We start from the raw sequence: 18,406 nt of genomic DNA on the forward strand, positions 1-18,406 counted from the left end.
GAAGGCCCCTGGGTCCCGATGCATGTTCAACAACCCCTTGCCCAATGTCATCCTCTGCTTGTCAGCACTTACCTCACAGGAAAAAAAGAAAAAAACTTGCCAGTGTTCTCTCACTAGATACCTGATGATACCAGGTTTGACTCAGTTTGCCTTTCTTCAGTGCAGTTTCTAAAACATAGTGCTTTCATGTAGAAGCCATTACCGTGAACTCAGCAATGCAGGAAAAGGTGAACTGGAACTTCTGTCAGCGAGCTGAGGGAAACTGCCGCACTTGTCCATCGGAGTTTTAAGGTTGGTCTTCACAGAATAAATCAGATGTGAAATGTTTTTAGCTTTTTTCCAGACTCTCCCACAAAATAAGTCAGCAGATGTGAAATATTCTTTACATCTTTATTTAGCAACAATCAAAAGGTTTGAAGTACCGTTGAGTCCCATTTCAAATTGTACAAGCAATTTGTCCCTGCTCCCCTCCCTCATCCAAATCCACAAGATACAAAATCTAGGAAATGTGCAATTTGCATTAGAAATAGCAGCATCCCCACAGGGGACTTTGTGAGGCCTGGAGATTCAGCCCAAAGAGGGCAACTCCACTCCTCCTGCCTCAGCACCACCACAGTCCAAACCAAAGTCAAGTTCCATCTTTCTGTTACAAAAAAAAAAAACATTTATCCAGGGCAAAGAAGTACCATTCTACCCAGGCCTATATGGTAGAGTATGCCATTTCCTTGGTTTGGTCTCTCCTGCTTGGCCACAGCAGGAGTAGGGATCCTCTTGTACAGTTTGGCTAAGTGTCAGTTTGCCCCCAGACAGTAACAGGGCAGTTGCCTTTTAGCACCAAGATGATCACTTCTTCAGCCGTCTCTAGGAGACAGGGAGCGCACCAATAGCAACTGCTCCACAGTCCTCCCAGCCTCACTTCTCAGCAGTCTGGCTACAGGAACAAAGGGGTCTGCGCTGAAGGCCAGAATACAAATGGGCGCTAGGAAACTAGGAGTCAGGACCTTGTCAGGATCTGCAGGCCTTTGCCAACCTCCCTGACTTCCACAAAGGCTGTGCTCAGTGAAACTCTCAATGAACAATGGCCAGCAGGAGACAGAGGAAGGTTGGCATGTTTTCTCTTTTAAATAACAATTATGGCACAGTCTGACCCTCCTGACCCAGCTGAACAAAGTGACTGCTCAGAAGAGAGGCAGGAACCCACTGCACACAGGGTTTCTCCCCAGCCCTGGCCCAGTTCCACGGGGAGCGACCTGATTATCATGCCGGATCCTGGCGGAGGAGTGGGTGCTAGCTCTCCACGCTCCTGCCAACTGTTTCACGTGGGGCTTTCGCCCTGTTTCAAGCAAACTGCAAGAACGGGAGCTGTGTATGGGTAGGAACCAGACATGAGTGACATCTCTTGAACACATTGCCACACTAGAAAAAAAAGTTTTTTTCCCGTGGGGCCATGGTGTTTTATTACAAAAATAGAATAAAAACCTTGAAAACAAAATGATCCTCTCTAATTTAATGAAAAAAATTTTATTGTTTTCTGTACATGAGTTATATGCAACTTAAAAAATAGTTCACATGACTCCCAAGGTAGAGACATGTTACTTATGCTTCACGAGGCCCCAGGCTTAAAACTAGCATGAGTTAAATACAACTCACAGGTTAATGTGTTAAACACAAATTACAGGACAAATAGGTACCACATGGTAGATTCTTCCCCTCTTAACAGTGTTTCTACTTGGGTTTGACTCTTGGAAAGAGCAACACTTGAAGCTTTCTATTTTTCAACCTTTATCCTAGACATTTCACCTTCAACTCCAGTCACATTAAGTAATTTTAAATCATCCATTCATCATGGAAAGGAGAAGTTTAAAAAACATTAACCCAGAAAAGCTATTCACACACACAGGTGCTCATCTGTGCCTGTGTGCAAACACACACACTCCCCATGCCGGTCTCCTGAAGGAGGTGGCACCAATGGCAGATAAACACTGGCCCCTCTCAGGTACCCTGGGACTCACCACCTACCTGAGTGGACAGCAGGGAAGACACCCAGGGTCCCCACCAGAGTGACTACCCTGCTCACTGTGCTCCCTCTGCCCTCTGTTCTGCCTGACTCCAGCTGGAGTAGCCACAAGGGCCAGGTTCTGAGGGCTGTGAAAACATTGGGACTAGTGACAGCAAAGCAGTAACTATACATTCTTTGTGAATCCTCACAGTTCTGTAAAGCAAAAGATGTCATTTTTAAAAATCAAAGAAGAGAGTGCTTGCCCCATCCTTGTCCATATGGTAACCATGGTCTGCTTAGTCTCCTCCCCACCCCTGGCTTCCTTCTCCTGTCCAGATGTCAGGGCAGTTAGAAGGGATGGCTCCTGCTGGATCCAGCCAGGGCTAAAAACAAACTCTTCACTGTCATAGCTCTAGTCTGGTGAAGGACTGGGCCCCGTTCAAAGAAGAGGTGAGATCTATGGGCAGGTCACAGGACAGCTGGCTAGGGTTGACGAGAGCTCAGGACTATAGAAGCAGAAAGCAGGCTCTGGACCCTCTCTAGGGCCAGGTGCTCTGTATGTGCCCCTTTCACATCACAACTAAGTGCAGGCGTTGGGCCAATTCAGAGAGAACTTGAGTTAGCCCTGCTCCACCGCACCCTACCCTTCCCAGTGCGACCTGGCACGTTCCAGTAGATTCCAGCAGAAACCTGTTGGCCCCATTTTACACTTAGAGCTGGGCTGGGCCACAAGCCAAGCAGCACCTCGAATGCCACTTCCATCCAGTCACTTGACCAAAACCCAAACCGGTCACTTTGCTGATGAGGTCTCCCACAGCCACATCAGCCCTGGCGTTGCTTGGCTCAGCCATGTCCCTGCCCCGTTTAAATGGGCCAGAGGAGACTGCATGGTGGCTTGCTTGGGGAGGGGTCTGGAGCTCAGGAGAAAGGCTGGAGTTCACAATTCCCTGCTTGTGCTGGAGCTTTTCTGAGATGAGGTGCTCACCAAGCCACATGGAGATGGCCCCCCATGGTCTGGGCAGGATGCCTGGGAGAGGCTTATGCTCTCGGGGACAGGGAGAGAAGGGAGTGGTCCAGAGACCCTGAACAGAAGGAGTCACATCTGGAGTGAGGAGAACCAAGCCCTGTAGCTACCTGACCTGAGCAGGCTGCTGGTTTTTGGCGCAGAAGGGTTGGCTGCATGGACCTTCATGTGTCTAGAGGATTTTTCTTCTCCAGCACGCAACTGAGCCTTGCAAATGAATGTGATGCATGAAAATTTTAAACTTAACACAAAAGTACATCTTCTGCAAAAGGTGAGTAAAACTGATAAACTCCCTCAGATAGACTCTGAGTGAGAAAAAAGGTGGGGGACTTTAGTAAGTGCCCAAACCCCAAATTTGGTTTTAAGATTTTCTTCTTGGCTGGGTCTCCTCCCCAGCAGAGTGCTGTTATCCACTTGGGCTGTGATGTTTGAACTGACAAAGCTGCTCTAATCTGAGGATCTGGGCTGAAGATGATACTAGGAATTCAAGAGGCAACAGGGCCCAAGACAGGGATGGCATAAGCAGGGAGCTGAGAGACAGGCCGTGCACAGAGCGTCCAAGCAGAAAGGCCAACACCTGCCCGCCATGGAAGGCAGCACCCGCTGTCCCAGAGCCAGAAGGGAGGGGGAGGGACCACAGGACCTGCCACTGGACCACTCACTCAGTGGGATAAAACCCACAAGAGCCACATTTCAGCCTGAAGAACGCAAACTTCCTGGCGGGACAGCCTTCCAAGGCCAGCTGGGGATGAGACCATTGGTACACATGGGAGCCCACAACTCTGCCCAACACCCTCGTTTTGCTACCAGAGAGCAGGATGTGAGGTCCTTGGGTCAAGGTGCTTTGGTCCACCCAAACAGCTCCCTGTCACTCAACCAAGAGAAAGGACCCCTAAGTCATACAGTCTTGGACACATATATCAAACCCAAGCGCTGGCAAGCCATCCAAGTAGGGCATTCTTTTTCAGGAACCCAAGACTCCGGAAAACAACACTGTCCCCCTTCCCAAATCAAAAAGCTCCTCTATAGTCAAAAATGAAAACAGGTAATATGTTTATTACCTGTTCAAAATATGCAAAGTATATGTATCATAAATTCAAATTTCCTTTATCAGAATGGTAATCTGGTTTCACCTATGAGAACTGGATCTACAATCCAATATAAAAAAAAACCATAATAAACAGCTATAAGACGTAGGCAACAAGAAATGCTGAAAGATGATTTTTACTATCTGATGAGTCCAAGTGTGTACAGAAAAGAGGGTTAAGATTAGTCACCTTATAAAATAGGCTTTTTCTTCAGGAGAAACTAACCCTACCCCACCTCTCAACTCTGCAGCCCACAGACACCTTCTCCTGAAAGCAGCACAGAATTTAACCCTTCAGCAGTGTGCAAAACCAGTGATCCACCCTTCGACAGGGCCATGTGCCTGGTGGCTGCCATCCCACATGCCCACTGCCACTAGTGTGGGTGTCTCTCTGCTCCACTGGCTGCTTTCAAGGTTTTACCCCCAAAGCCTTGAGTACCTGCTACAATGTCCCTTGAAGCACCTGCTTGATAACTGCCTCCTCAGCATCACCTTTGATCATTTTATTCTTTCAAGCATAAGGTCCAGACCACACTGATTCATTCCCATCCATGCGCACAGGAAGAGAAGGGTCTGTCGGTTGCCGGGCTCCTTACTTGAGCAGTCTTGCGTAGCCCTGGCTGTTGGGCAGGGCCGACATCTGTGGGGAAAACGTGCTGGAGCAGGCAGCACTGTAACTTTTCCGCCTAAAAGATGAGCTGGTGCCCGAGGCTGGGTTGACAGCATGAACTTGTCCACTGAGTAATTTACTCTGCTTTGCTGTCTGGTTTGTAAATTAAATGTGAATACAAATAAAATAACCAAGAAAATCCTCTCCATAGACACAACCCTTCGGCCAGTGCACGCAGAGGTCTGGAGGTGATGCTTGCAGGATTTGGAGGTGAGGCACCTGGTGGTTTCTCAGACACGGAGATGGCTTCAGGCTGGGCCACTCCAGCGCCCAGGATACTGGCATTCCCTCCAACACAGGCTATTTCCAATACCCAGGTGCCACAAAGTTCCTCAAGTGCACACATCAGATGTATGTTTTACGAGTATCAAATGAGTATTTGTTCTGTATATGTGTGTGTATATATATATAAATTAATCTGCATGTACATAAACACTACGGGAGAAATTCCAGGTGTCTGTTCTCTGAAGGAAAGCAATCACTCACCATTCTTGGCAATTCCTCAAAGGCTTTTCAGACCAAATAGCTTCACTCCCCAAATGGAAAGGATACAAAATAGGCTGCAAAACTTGCCAAGTACTCACAAGTCCCCTGTTTGAGACAAATAAGAGGTGGTCCCTATTGGGACAGGAAGAACAGAAGACACTTTAGAAGAACAATGGTTCAAGGGCTTTTGGTTTCCAAAGAAAGCCTTTTCCTGGAAGGCAGATGTACTACCACCATGCTCGTCCTTAGAACCAAGCCAGCAAGGTGCCCTGCCGGGTTTACTTCCTTGGGTGGGATGGGGAGAAGGACAGTGGCCAAACCACAAGTGTTTCCTGCCCAAAGCCCCTGCTCTCTCCCCGGGTTCTCCAAATGCTCCCACCCAGCCCCAGTGGGAGTGTGCCCCCTAGATCCTGGTGCATGTGGCTTGGCACTTTGGGAAGCAGGTGGTTTCTAAGAGGTGAGTGGAGCTACAGGTGACAGGTCTATAGCCTGCCCCTCTGTACCCACTGTGCTCAGAGTACCCAGTCTTGGGGAAATCAGGGATTACCATTTAATACAGCTCTGTAACCAAGTTTTCCATGTTTCAAGGTAATTTTTCCTGTGATTTTTATCACTTCAAAAAAGGATATGAGGGTTAAGCTAAAGTAGATACAGTTCTTATTTCCAAGATTGGGAATATACAACTTTAGAAACATCCTCAGAGGTACCTGTCTGATGATGTCCGCACCCACTGGGTGTGCACCCAGCATGCCAGCCAGGCCCTGTGTGTAAAGGCCAGGACCCCCTACATGCAAGTCTTTGTGCTGAAGACCACCCCAGCTCTGACAATTCCCTGGAAGCCCTGGAAGCCCTTCAGCCCTCATTCTTACAAGTGGGCCAGTGAGTTCTTTCTTCCTAAACCATAGAAGGCTCTGAAGTGAGTGTGGAGAAAGGGCTCTTAAAACCACAGTGGCCAGAGCTCCAGGCTGTGACTATACACTTCTACCACTTCCACTTTCATCTCCACCCCTGTTTCTTTTTCCCATTTTCCTCTCTAAATGTGTCTAGATTAAAAAAAAAAAAAAAAAAGGGCAGGCACATAGGTCAGTACATTTGGCTTAGCAACAAATGTTTCTTTAGTTGATCTGATAACTAAAAAGTTATGGTCCATGATTCAAACTCCCATGAAAAAGCAGAATTATGCTAACAACTAAAGAGAGTGGAAAATATCCTATACTAATCACACAGCCTCTGTTTTTTGAGCTGAGGGTAACAGTGGGTTTTGCAATGATCAGTTCACAAGGCCAGGCAAGCCTGGCATGAAACACAGCTGGTCACCACTTAATGCAGCAGAGATCATTTCAAAAGTATTGCTTCTTTTAAGAATGCAAAGGGGACATCTGGTGGGGAGGTTCCACATGTAGTTCTGAGTGTGCCTATAACCCCTTGCCCCTCTGTGGAAGGTGAGGGGCCCTGTGACCCAGCAATCCCCAGAGAACAGACACAGGACGTTTTCAGAGATGATGTAAAGGGCGATGTACTGCTTTGCTAACCAAAGTTTCTATGTAAAGAAAGTGTTTATAATCTGATGTTTTATTTAACGTATATAGGCAGATGTATATGTTAAAAACTTGATTCTGTGTCTATGAATATGAAATCTGAACTATTTTATCCACTAGAAGGCAAAGGAAAGGTCCTACACTGTGGGAGGAAGAACTGACGAGAACCCCGTTCTCACTGCTTGCTTGGTGGTGGGCAGGCTGAGGGTGGCAGCGGGCTCTGGGCTGTTTTCAAGGCCTCCAGAAGCTCTCTCGGTACCCGGTGGCCGGGCACGAGAACAGCATGTGGCAGCAGACAGTCGAGTTTGGCCCTTCCACATGGCAGGCGGCATCCCAGACAGGCCAGTCCTTCACAGTAATCGGATCAAATTCAGTCTGTTTCTGAGGAGAAAACACATGCCTGTCACTCCACAGCAGCTGCCACTTGTACAGCCCCCAGGGGAGCCTGGACCTCAATAGGCCACGGTGGCATCACTGGCTTTGGGGACCTCTTAATTCCATGAGCAATGCCTTCCTGCCAGCCATCCCCACTCTCCGGCCTGAGGGAGTGCAGGGGAAGGACAGGAGCTCAGACTCTCCGAGGGACCCCGCCAAGCCCCAGGCCTAGCAGCTGGAGCAGCTGCTTGGCTTCTGCAGACCCACTGGCCCTTGCTTGCTCCCCAGGCCGCCACTGCTGCCACCTCTGCAGTTCTGTCCTAAAAAGCCTCGTCCTGCCCTCTCCCTCCTGGCTCTCCAGAACACACTGTTTTAATATAACGGCAGCTGGGTCTAGTTTCTGATATGCATTCCACTGGTGTCTTCACTTCATTTATAATTCGGAACCCTCAGAGTCAAAGTCTTTGAGGCTGATCAGAAGTTCATCACCCGTGCGGCGTGCAGAGACAGACGGCCCTTACGTTGCAGCTGGCTGAGAAAGCTGGGAGAAACCAGATGCAGGCCCTTCCTGTAACCACGGTTATCTGCCTCAGATAGAAGTGGCAGACGGCCACCCCTACCACTCTTGCTGTGTCCCATGAAGGACAGCAACACTTCACTTTGTGTTAGATTTAGTAGCTGAGGGGAGCCAATGCCTGTGATTCCAACCTACTCATCACATCTCCACATTGGCTTTTTAAAAAAGTTACCGTAAAATATACATAAAATTTACCATTATAACCATTTTAAGTGTACAATCCAGCAGCATTACGAATATTCATAATGTTATGAAACCATGACCCCATTTCCAGAACTTTTTCATCATCCTAAACAGAAATTCTATATCCATTAAACATTAACTCCTTATTTCCTCCTCCCCTAACCCCTGATAACCTCTATTCTACCTTCTATCTCTATGAATTTGCCTATTCTAGGTACCCTCATATAAGTGGGATCATACAATATTTGTCTTTTGTGTCTGGCTTATTTCACTTAGAATAATATTTTTAAGGTTCATTGATGTTTTAGAATGTATCAGCATTTTATTCCTTTTTACGGCAGAATAAAATGTACACACACACACACATTTTATCTATTAATCTGTTGATAAGTACTTGGGTTGTTTCTACCTTTTGGCTCCTGTGAATGATGCCTCTATGAACACTGGTGTACAAGTATCTGTCTGAGTTCCTGTTTTTAATCCTGTTGGGCATACTAGGGGTAAAACTGCTGGATCATATGGCAATTCTATATTCAACTTCTTGAAGAACTGCCAAGTTGTTTTCCAATGTTGCTATACCATTTTACATTCCTACCAGCAATGCACAAAGGATCCAATTTCTACATATTTTCCCAACATATGTTCTGTGTGTGTGTGTGTGTGTATGTGTATAGTAGCCACTGTAAGTGTGAAGTAGTATCTCACTGTGGTTTTGATTTGCATTTACCTAATGATTAAAGATGTTGACCATCTTCTCATGTGCTTATTGCCCATTTATATATTTTCTTTTTTTTTTTTTTAGACAGAGTCTCACTCTGTTGCCCTGGCTAGAGTGCCGTGGCATCAGCCCAGCTCACAGCAACCTCAGACTCCTGGGCTCAGATGATCCTCCTGCCTCAGCCTCCCAAGTAGCTGGGACTACAAGCATGTGCCACCATGCCCGGCTAATATTTTCTAGATATTTTTAGTTGGCCAATTAATTTCTTTCTATTTTTAGTAGAGATGGGGTCTCACTCTTGCTCAGGCTGGTTTTAAACTCCTGACCTTGAGTGATCCGCCTGCCTCAGCCTCCTAGAGTGCTAGGATTACAGGCGTGAGCCACTGCGCCCGGCCTATATATTTTCTTTAGAGAAAGGCCTATTTAAATCATGAATTGATTTTGTTGTTGATTTGTAGGAGTTCTCTCTCTCTCTCTCTCTATATATATATATATATGTATATATTCTGAAAATTAATCCCTTATCAGATATATGATTTTCAGATATTTTCTCCCATTCTGTGAGTTGTCTTTTCATTCTCTTGATAGAGTCCTTTGATGCAAAAAGTTTTAAATTTTGATGTAGTCCAATTTATTTTTTGGTTTTGTTATTATCAATGGAATTGTTTTTTAAATTTCCTTTCAGATTGTTTATTTCAAGTGTACAGAAATACAACTGATTTTTTTTTTAAAGAGACAGTCTTGCTATGTTGCCCAGGCTGGTCTCCTAAAACTCCTGGGCTCAAATGATCCTCCTGACTCAGAGTACTAAGTAGCTGGGACTACAGGCACGGGCCACCATACCCAACTAAATACCACTGATTGTGTGTGTGTGTGTGTGTGTGTGTGTGTAGGACAAAATTGTGCTACAGTATTTCCAAATTCATTTATTAGCTTTAACACTTTTTTTGTGAATTTTTTAGAGCTTTCCACATGTACGATCATGTCATCTGTGAACAGAGATTATTTTACTTTTCTTTCCAATTTGGATGCATTTCTTTTTCTTGCCTAACTGCTCTGACTAGAACTTCTAATACTATGTTGAATAGAATTGGCAAAAGTGGGCATCGTGCATTTCAGCCTGAATGATTCCCTTTAGCATTTCTAGTAGGGAAAGTCTACTGGTGATGAACTCCCTCAGCTTTGTTTATCTGGAAATTTGATTTCTCTTTCATTTTTGTTTTTTTTTGTTTGTTTTTTTTTTTTTTTTTTTTTTTTTTTTTTTGAGACAGAGTCTCGCTTTGTTGCCCAGGCTAGAATGAGTGCCATGGCATCAGCCTAGCTCACAGCAACCTCAAACTCCTGGGCTCAAGCGATCCTTCTGCCTCAGCCTCCCAAGTGGCTGGGACTACAGGCATGCGCCACCATGCCCGGCTAATTTTTTCTATATATATTATTTGGCCAATTAATTTCTTTCTCTTTATAGTAGAGACGGGGTCTCACTCTTGCTCAGGCTGGTTTCGAACTCCTGACCTCGAGCAATCCGCCCGCCTCGGCCTCCCAGAGAGCTAGGATTACAGGCGTGAGCCACCGCGCCCGGCCTCTCTTTCATTTTTGAAGGATAGTTTTGCCAAATATAGAGATTTTTTTTTTTTTTTTTTTTTTTTTGAGACAGAGTCTCACTCTGTTGCCCAGGGTAGAGTGCTGTGGCATCAGCCTAGCTCACAGCAACCTCAAACTCCTGGGCTCAGGCGATTCTCCTGCCTCAGCCTCCCGAGTAGCTAGGACTACAGGCATGTGCCACCATGCCTAACTAATTTTTTCTATATATTTTTAGTTGGCCAATTAATTTCTTTCTATTTTTAGTACAAACGAGGTCTCGCTCTTGCTCAGGCTGGTCTTGGACTCCTGAGCTCAAACAATCCGCCTGCCTCGGCCTCCCAGAGTGCTAGGATTACAGGTGTGAGCCACCACGCCTGGCCCCAAATATAGAAATCTTGGTTGACATATATTTTTTTTTGTCCTACATGGCTTTCGATATAGCACCCTGCTGCCTTTGGGCCTCCATGGTTTCTGATGAGATATCAGCTGTTAATCATATTGAGGATCCCTTGTATGTGATGAGCTGCTTTTCTCTTGCTGCTTTCAAAATCTCCTCTTTGTCTTTGGGTCTGACAATTTCAAATAATATATCTTGGTGTACATCTCTGAATTTATCCTGCTTGGAGTTCATTGAGCTTCTTGGGTATATAGATTCTTGTCTCTCATCATATTTGGGAAGTTTTCTGCCATTATTTCTTCAAATATTCTTTCTGCCCTTTTCAATCTTTTTCTGGGATTCCTATAATGCACAAGGCTTTGTTCATTTTCCTTCCTTCTTTTTTCTTTCTGCTTCTTTTGATAAATTGTTTTATCTTCAAATTCACTGATCCCTTCTTCTGCCTGCTCAAATCTGTTGTCGAACCATTCTAGTACGATTTTCACTTTAGTGATTGTACTTTTTAACTCTAGAATTTGTTTGGTTCCTCTTAAGAGTTTCTATCTAACTGATGTTCTCATTATGTTCATGCATAGTTTCCCTGACTTCCTTTAGTTCTTGTCCAGAGTTTCCTTTAACTCATTGAACATACTTAAGACAGGTGATTTAATGTCTTTGACTAATAATTTCAATGTCTGAACTTCCTCAAGGATGGTATCTGCCAAATACTTTTTCTCCTGTGAATGAACCATCTTTTTGTTGTTGTTGAGAACTGGACATTCTGAGTATTATGTTTTGATAACTAAAAATCTAATTCTCTCATGCCTCAGAGATTGCTGGCTTTTGCTTGGTAAGAGCTGAAGCCATCTGTGACTTTTCCAAACTATTTTTACAAAGTATATTCTTTGTGGTGTATAGTCACTAAAGTTTCTGTTCTGATGTCTCTGTGGCCAACCAGAGATCTAAGATTTCCTAAAATGTCTGGCTTGTCAAAAGGGGGAAAAGAAAAAAAAAGAGGTTGCCTTTCTGTTTAAATCCCCTTGTGGTTAGGAAGCTGCTTCAGTCCATAGAAGTTGAAACAATGACCAGCCTCTGTGCTGGCCCCTCAGTGATCAAATTTAGTGACTTTTGGATGACAAAAGTCCTGGCACCAATAGGCTACACCAGGAACCTGGATCACAGTTACCTGCTACAAGGCTAGGGGAAGGGGATGCTGTTTTGTGGAACAAGAAAATTCACTAAAACTAACAAGCCTCTCCATCAGGCTCTCTCCTGGATATTGCAAGTGTTCAACTAGATTCCAGAGCTCCAAATTAGTTGCCTCAGATAATTACTGCTAGTTCAATAGTTGTTTAGGTGGAGAAACAGATTCCTGGTGCCATCTTCCTTTTCTGCTATCTTCCATGACATCACTCTTTTCACATCAGCTTTTGTAACAAACTTATTCGAACATCCTCATCTATTTTGAGGATGACACCTTGGCCTACTGGTAATCACAGAAGCATAGAGCTGAATGCAACATAAGGACACTTAGACCACTTGCACAAAGCCCTCCAAGTGAAAGAGGAGAGACAACCTGCTCTGCATTGAAAAAGGGTCAAACCAGCCATAAAAAATCTCATTTATGTGCTGCTCTGACTCCAGGATGTGCCACTAGCCACGTTTTGAAGCTGTCTGTGAGCTGTGGGGCCCAGACAAGAGAAGCATTTCCCCCAAGTCTTGTCCTAGTAGAAACATGGACAGAGCTGGAGGAGGCCAGAAGAAGCCAGTGCCTGTGTGCTCACATTGTAACTGCTGACCGGCAACTCGGGGCTCCACTAGGTGTTTGCTCTCAGTGTGGGTTTTGCAGAGCTGGATTTTTCACCTCAGTATGTGAGCATGAAAAGAATAGGCTTTCTGCAAATGCTAAACAGATGGGAAACATGGCACGCCCCACCCTCAAATTATGGGTGGACTTGGAAGTCTCCTTTTCTTTGAGTAAAGAAACAATAGCCTATGTCTCAAATTGTTGTGTTCAAATCAATTTAAAATATTTAGAGAAAGAAAAATAATTTGTCTTTTTAGAAGGTCTTAAGTAGAAAGCAACTGGGGTGGTATTTGCCAGGCCAAACAAACAAACAACAATAATGGTCAGCTATGGAAACAATGGAACACCATACAGGAAGTTCTGTGGGCTGAGGGGCAGGGCACTATATTCAGTCCTGGGGATGAGGTGCCAAACACAAGGCCCCATACTGAAGCAGCTCATGCCAAGGTTCCTTGGGGCCAACTGCCATACTGCCCAATTGTAAAGATACTTTCTGGGTGTTTCCTGCACTCCTCCACCACACCAATCAGCTGGCAGAGCTGCCATTTTGGAACCCCCAATCCTTTCAGCTTCTGCGATGCTCCTCCCTCCTGGCTCTAGCCCGAGCTTCTGGCTGTTCTGTGATGGGACTTCTAATGAGGAGACAAATACCAAGGGTGGGGAGGAAAGGGAGAGGCTGGGAACTCATGGACCAAGAACCTGGAAAATCAATACCTACTAACATGACTTGTCTGTCGCTTCAAATCTATGTATTAAATAAAATAAATTTTAAATAACTTTTACTTTCAAGAAAGTATGATCTAGAGAAATGAGGAACAAAATTCAAGCTTTTGATTTCATAGATGTCCAAGAGGGAAGGTGATTTTCCACTATGACAAACATTTCTTCTGTATCAGGAAGAACAGCAGAAATACAAGATAGGATTTTCATCATCAGAAAAAAGCACTGCATGTATCTAGGGACAATTAAAGGATCTTTCCTTTTGTTCACCAATTCAAGCTGAATTTCCTCTAATGCCCCATTGCTCTCTCCTACTCAGTGGCTGTGGATCGATCTGCCTGACTCAGATGATGTTCTGACCTATTTTCCTATTGCTAAGAAATGGCTAGAAAAACTTGGACCCCTTTAGGTTCACTGTATTCTTTCCCCTGCAAAAATTTTTAAAAAACATGAAACAAAAAATATCTCTCAACCCTTTATTATACTGTGCTCCCATGTCTTCTGCAGCCAGTTGTCCCCTGAAGCAACCAGGCAGTTTGTCCTGCTGCTGGGCAGCCTTAGAGAAAGCAGATAACCCCTGTGTGATAAACTCAGTGCCCACCCCGAGTACATCCTTCCCTCACCCACAGAAGGTAGACATGGCTCCCATGGACTCCTTACCTAGCTGAAGTCCAGCCTGGGAACTTGATGTGTCGAAGGGCTCTGAGCTGGCCTCAGGGACACTGGGCTCCCATGATTCACTGTTCTCGGACACCTCTGAATAGGTGTCACCCATCCCTTTGTAAACTGCTGCAGGCTCAACAGCACCAGGGCCCTGGTCCTCAATGCCTGTGTCCACCACAGCCCGGGTCTCCTCACCCATTTTCTCAGCAAACCACTGCTTGACCTGCTGGGGGCTCATCTGGGTTTTTTCACAGAGATTCTGTAGGTCCTCCTCATACAGCATTTTGTGTGTCATGTAATAGTCTTGCAGGAGCTCCTGGTTGCCAGGGGTGATGACCAACAGCCCTGGAGGGAAGTTGCCCCGCTTATAGTCTTCGTACCACTTGAGCTGACCATTCTTCAGGGCATACCTGCTGTCTCCAAACCAGCGCACCACCTCTGGCCGCGGCAGACCTGTCTGGGCCATGATGGCGTCATAGTCCTGGTTGCTTGGCCACTGCGTCTGGACAAAGAGCTGCCGCAGCAGGTGCCGCTGCTGGGCTGTCTTTTTGTAGCTCACTTTGCCTGGGGGCTGCTCTGCCAGCTTGTTTGACCCATCATCCTCGGGCTCACAGGTACCCAGTCCTGGAATCTCACTCTTACCATTGGCTTCAGTGACCCGAAGGTTCTTGAGGTTGATTTTGATGGGACTGACTTTGCGCTCTGCTGAGGTATGACTGCCAGGCACTTCCGGGGAGCCATTTTCACCAGGGACCCTAAGCTCACTGGCCAAATCCTCTTCTCCACCCTCATCCTCAGCAGCCTCCTCTTCCTCCTGAGAGACATTCTCATCAGCCTTCTTGGTCTCCTCAGCAGTCACTTTTTTCCGTCTCTCTGAAAACCAGCTATCAATTTCTCTTCGGGTCATTTTGGTTTCACTTCTCAGGCGGTCCAGTTCCTCGTCAAGAGGAAGAGGGTTTTGTGCAAAACTGTTCTCCAGGACTCTGAGCTGTTCAGGGGCTCTCTCCTTGTATTTGGTTGGTGTGAAGTCAGGAGTCTGGTGCCAAGACTGTCGTCTGGCAGAAGGGTGGGTTGCTATTGTGGCTGCTGTCGGGATGCAGGTTACCTCGGGGGCCTTGGATGATGGGCAGAAGGACATCTCTGGCACAGAGTCAATAATGATGGAGCCGTGATCTCCAGGCATCATGGCTCTGGAGCCCTTCAAGTTCCGGCAGTGGTATCTCCGATCACTGAACCACTTTCGCACCTCTCGGGTACTGAGGCCAGTTACTTTGGTCAGATGCTCAACTTCACTCTGCCCTGGGAACTGGTTCCGACAGAAGCTCCCTTTCAGAGCTGACAGCTGTTCATGAGATTTCTTATTTTTATAGATGCTTGCATCAAGGAAGGCTTGGGAAGTTATGCTGGGGCAGGCTGTGAGGAGAGACTGGGCCGCGTTGACCACCTTCACAGCTGACGTTGTATTTGAACACACAGTGTTAATGGGTGCCACGCTTGGTTGCTTGGGGACAGATGTAACGGTGAGGGGGAGAGATGAACTTGGTGCTTGCAACCCATTGGCCATCAGTGGCTGAGTGACCAGAAGACCCCCTGCGGTGCCCTCTGGCTGTCCCACGACGTGACTTGGGAGAGCGGCCTGGATGAGATGCTGGACGTTGCCAGCACTGGCGACCAGGGGGGTGTTTAGAACCGTGATTGTGGGCTGAGGCACAGACTGGATGACTGTGTTGAACATCTTCTTCCGGGCATCCTCGATCTCCTCAGGGGACCAGCTGATGCCCTGCTTCAGCCTTTGGGCTGTGAACCAGATCTTGAGCTGCTCTTCTGGATACTTGGTCACCACAGTCAAATAGCAGAGCTCGGCCTTGGTTGGGTAGGGGAACTTGTGGAAGGAGTTCTTCAGGAAACTGTTGGAGTCCATGGCCGCATTGTACGCTGGAATGCTGCTTAGGGGGACCATCACTTTGGGAAGGGCCTTGGATGTGGGTAGTGTCTGGTGGGCGTGGTGCTGGGTGTGCACGGGGGGCTGCTGCTGGAGAGACAGGAACTGTGCTATACCAGCCGGCAGAACTGGCACTGTTCCAATCAGGGGCCCATTGGCAGCATGTGGGGGTTTTGCAGAGCTGGTAGATGCCTGGCTGACTGGGATGGCCCCATTGATGAAGGAGTGGTCCCCCTCTTTCACCTCTGTTTCTCCAACCGACAGCTTTGGTAAAGCCTCACCCACAGGCTGGCTGGGGACATTCTCCTTGATTGTGTGGATTTTTTTGGCTTCAGCTTTGCCTTTCATTATCTTCATGATTGGAGTTTTGGTAATAATGATTTCTGCCTGTCCATCGACCCCTTCGGCACTGGACTCGCCTGCTAGGTCAGGGGTGTTGGTGCTCTCGGGAACGCTCTGCTCCACAACCACATGATTGTCTGGTTTGGCCACATTCCAAACAAAGTTGGCTTCCCCCGAGTGACACTTGGCATTGTGCAGGGAAAGCCCCTCGGGAGTTTTTGCCAGAAAACTGCATGCAGCGCATACAAAAGTTGGGTCTTTATTAAAGTCTGTGTGCTCTGAGTTCATATGTCCCACAAACTGAGTCATGTCATGGGATCTGAAATCACAGTATTTACAGGAATATAAATAGCCATCCAAAGTGCTCCGATGCCCGTTGGCCAGTGCAGAGCCATCAGTGCTGCTGGAATTCTGGGCTGCCTCACTGCTGGTGGCAGGCACTTCTGGGGGCAGATCCTGCTGGGGTCCTGGGAGTACGGCCTCAGCAGGCTGGGCCTCCACGCCGGCATCCTGCAGCACTACCGTCTTCACTGGGATCATGCACGGGGTGGTGGATTTCCTCTTACTGGCCATGGTGACGGTCACTGGGTGATCGGCAGGTGAGAACTTATCCCATCAAGGGCCTCACAGTACAAGTTCCAGGTACTCCATGAAGGGCAAAGAAATGGTTTCTAAGTGCAGCTTTTTCACTTGCTTGCAGACAGCAGGTTTTCCCTATTAAACCTGAGGAGGGAGAGAAGAAAAAAGATTAAGATCTATTAAGCTCTATCTGTATATTTCTCAGACACCCAGACATACTCCACTGCCTTCCACCATCTAGGTCGTTTCACAAGAAGTCCAGTCGGCAGCTGGGATGTAAAGTCTGAGTCTGGAGCCTCCTAAGCACTAACAAATTAGTGCCCTGAAGAATGACTTGGGGATGGTCCAATACCATTTAATAGACTTATGTGATGCTTTTTTTTCACCTTTCTTCCCCTACCCCCACTGTATCTTTGCATTAAGTAACTCAGATGAAGAACTAAAAACAAACACACCCTCATTTGAACCTCCAAATTAATTCTGACCATGTCAAAGTGAGAACAAAAGATCCCAGTGTACTTCTTGTTTAAATGTTTGGGTCAACAAGGGTTTTTCTTTTCATAGCCTTCCCACATAAGAGAACAAGATGACGCTTCTGTCTCTCCCAAGCCAGGCCAAGGGACCAAGTTAGCTGGTGTATGAACGGAAGAGGTGGGGTGGGCGGGGGTGGCCAGGAAGACTGGCTGCTGTAAGAGCCAGGCCTCTCTCTGTGGCCTTGCCCTGACTGCCGCCTACCACACTTGTTCCAAGCCAGGGAAAAGGGAGCACCTCACAGCTACTGGCTGTATCCCGAACTGTCACTCAGATGAAGCCAAAGGTCAGACCATCAGGGGATCCACAGAACCAGTTTATGGCCTGGCAAGCTGCACATTCTGTCTTTGGGTGCAGCAACTCAAAGTGTGGTCTCACCTTGGGTGCACATGCCAATACATGTGACCTTGTATTGTGTTTATTGTTCTTTCATTTTTGGGTTTTTTTTTCAGTTTTTATTGTTTCTTAAAAAAAAACTCTCTGAAATTTATTTATTTATTTCAAAAGCTAGGGTGATTGATTTACTGATATGTAAATTATTAATAATTATTTCATGAGACTCCACAGAAAAGCACTTCTGTGATCCCTATTGTTAAAATATCACCATAATCATCATTACCTTTCTTTTTAGCAAATTGCAATGCTGCAATGACTAAAATAATAGTAATTCTAGTATTAAATTCAAGTTATCATCAGTGTTTGCATTTAATATAAAAATATAAAGACAATTAAAATATGCCTATTCAAATTCTTAAATAGCACACTTTTCTGATTTATAATTCTAACCCTGACATCATGATATTATTATTTTTTAAAAACTTAGAGACAAGGATAAACATACATCCAGATCTAACCATTTGCCACCATTTCTCCCACCAATTTGAAATGTCATGCACATATTGTTGCTTAATTTTTAATTATAAAAATAAAATATCAATATTAAGTAAAATTTAAGATATAAAGCTACCCATAAGTTTGTATACATTTCTGTCTAGTTCAAATAGTTTTTACATATTTTTAGTCATGATGAATGCACACTTGTATTTTTTCACTGAACATTATAAACATTTGTTACATAAGCTTCATAATTATAATATTTGATAACTGCCTAATAATGTACTACATTGGATTTAACTTATCCCACTCTGCTGTTGAGTATCATATTGTCATAGACGACAGTAAATTGAAGGTCAATGAAGATCTCTAGG

At 45.8% G+C, this 18,406-nt stretch overlaps 1 protein-coding gene across 3 annotated transcripts in view; it reads right to left on the reverse strand.

Moving 5' to 3' along the window:
• Nucleotides 1-376: 376 nt before the first annotated feature.
• The window catches only part of ZHX3 (zinc fingers and homeoboxes 3), an 83,617-nt gene continuing 65,587 nt past the window's right edge, over nucleotides 377-18,406 (reverse strand). For 2 of the 3 annotated variants that reach the window (XM_076011125.1, XM_076011124.1), the window contains exon 2: nucleotides 9,917-16,811. In XM_076011125.1, coding sequence (XP_075867240.1) covers nucleotides 13,761-16,661 — 2,901 coding nt within the window. In that variant the 5' untranslated portion in view covers nucleotides 16,662-16,811 and the 3' untranslated portion in view covers nucleotides 9,917-13,760. Of the gene's footprint in view, nucleotides 7,186-9,916; nucleotides 16,812-18,406 lie in introns of those variants that run through there. The other variant, XM_076011126.1, reaches the window with a different exon arrangement.

Source organism: Microcebus murinus, chromosome 16, assembly GCF_040939455.1.
Source record: "Microcebus murinus isolate Inina chromosome 16, M.murinus_Inina_mat1.0, whole genome shotgun sequence".
Lineage (NCBI taxonomy): Eukaryota > Metazoa > Chordata > Mammalia > Primates > Cheirogaleidae > Microcebus > Microcebus murinus.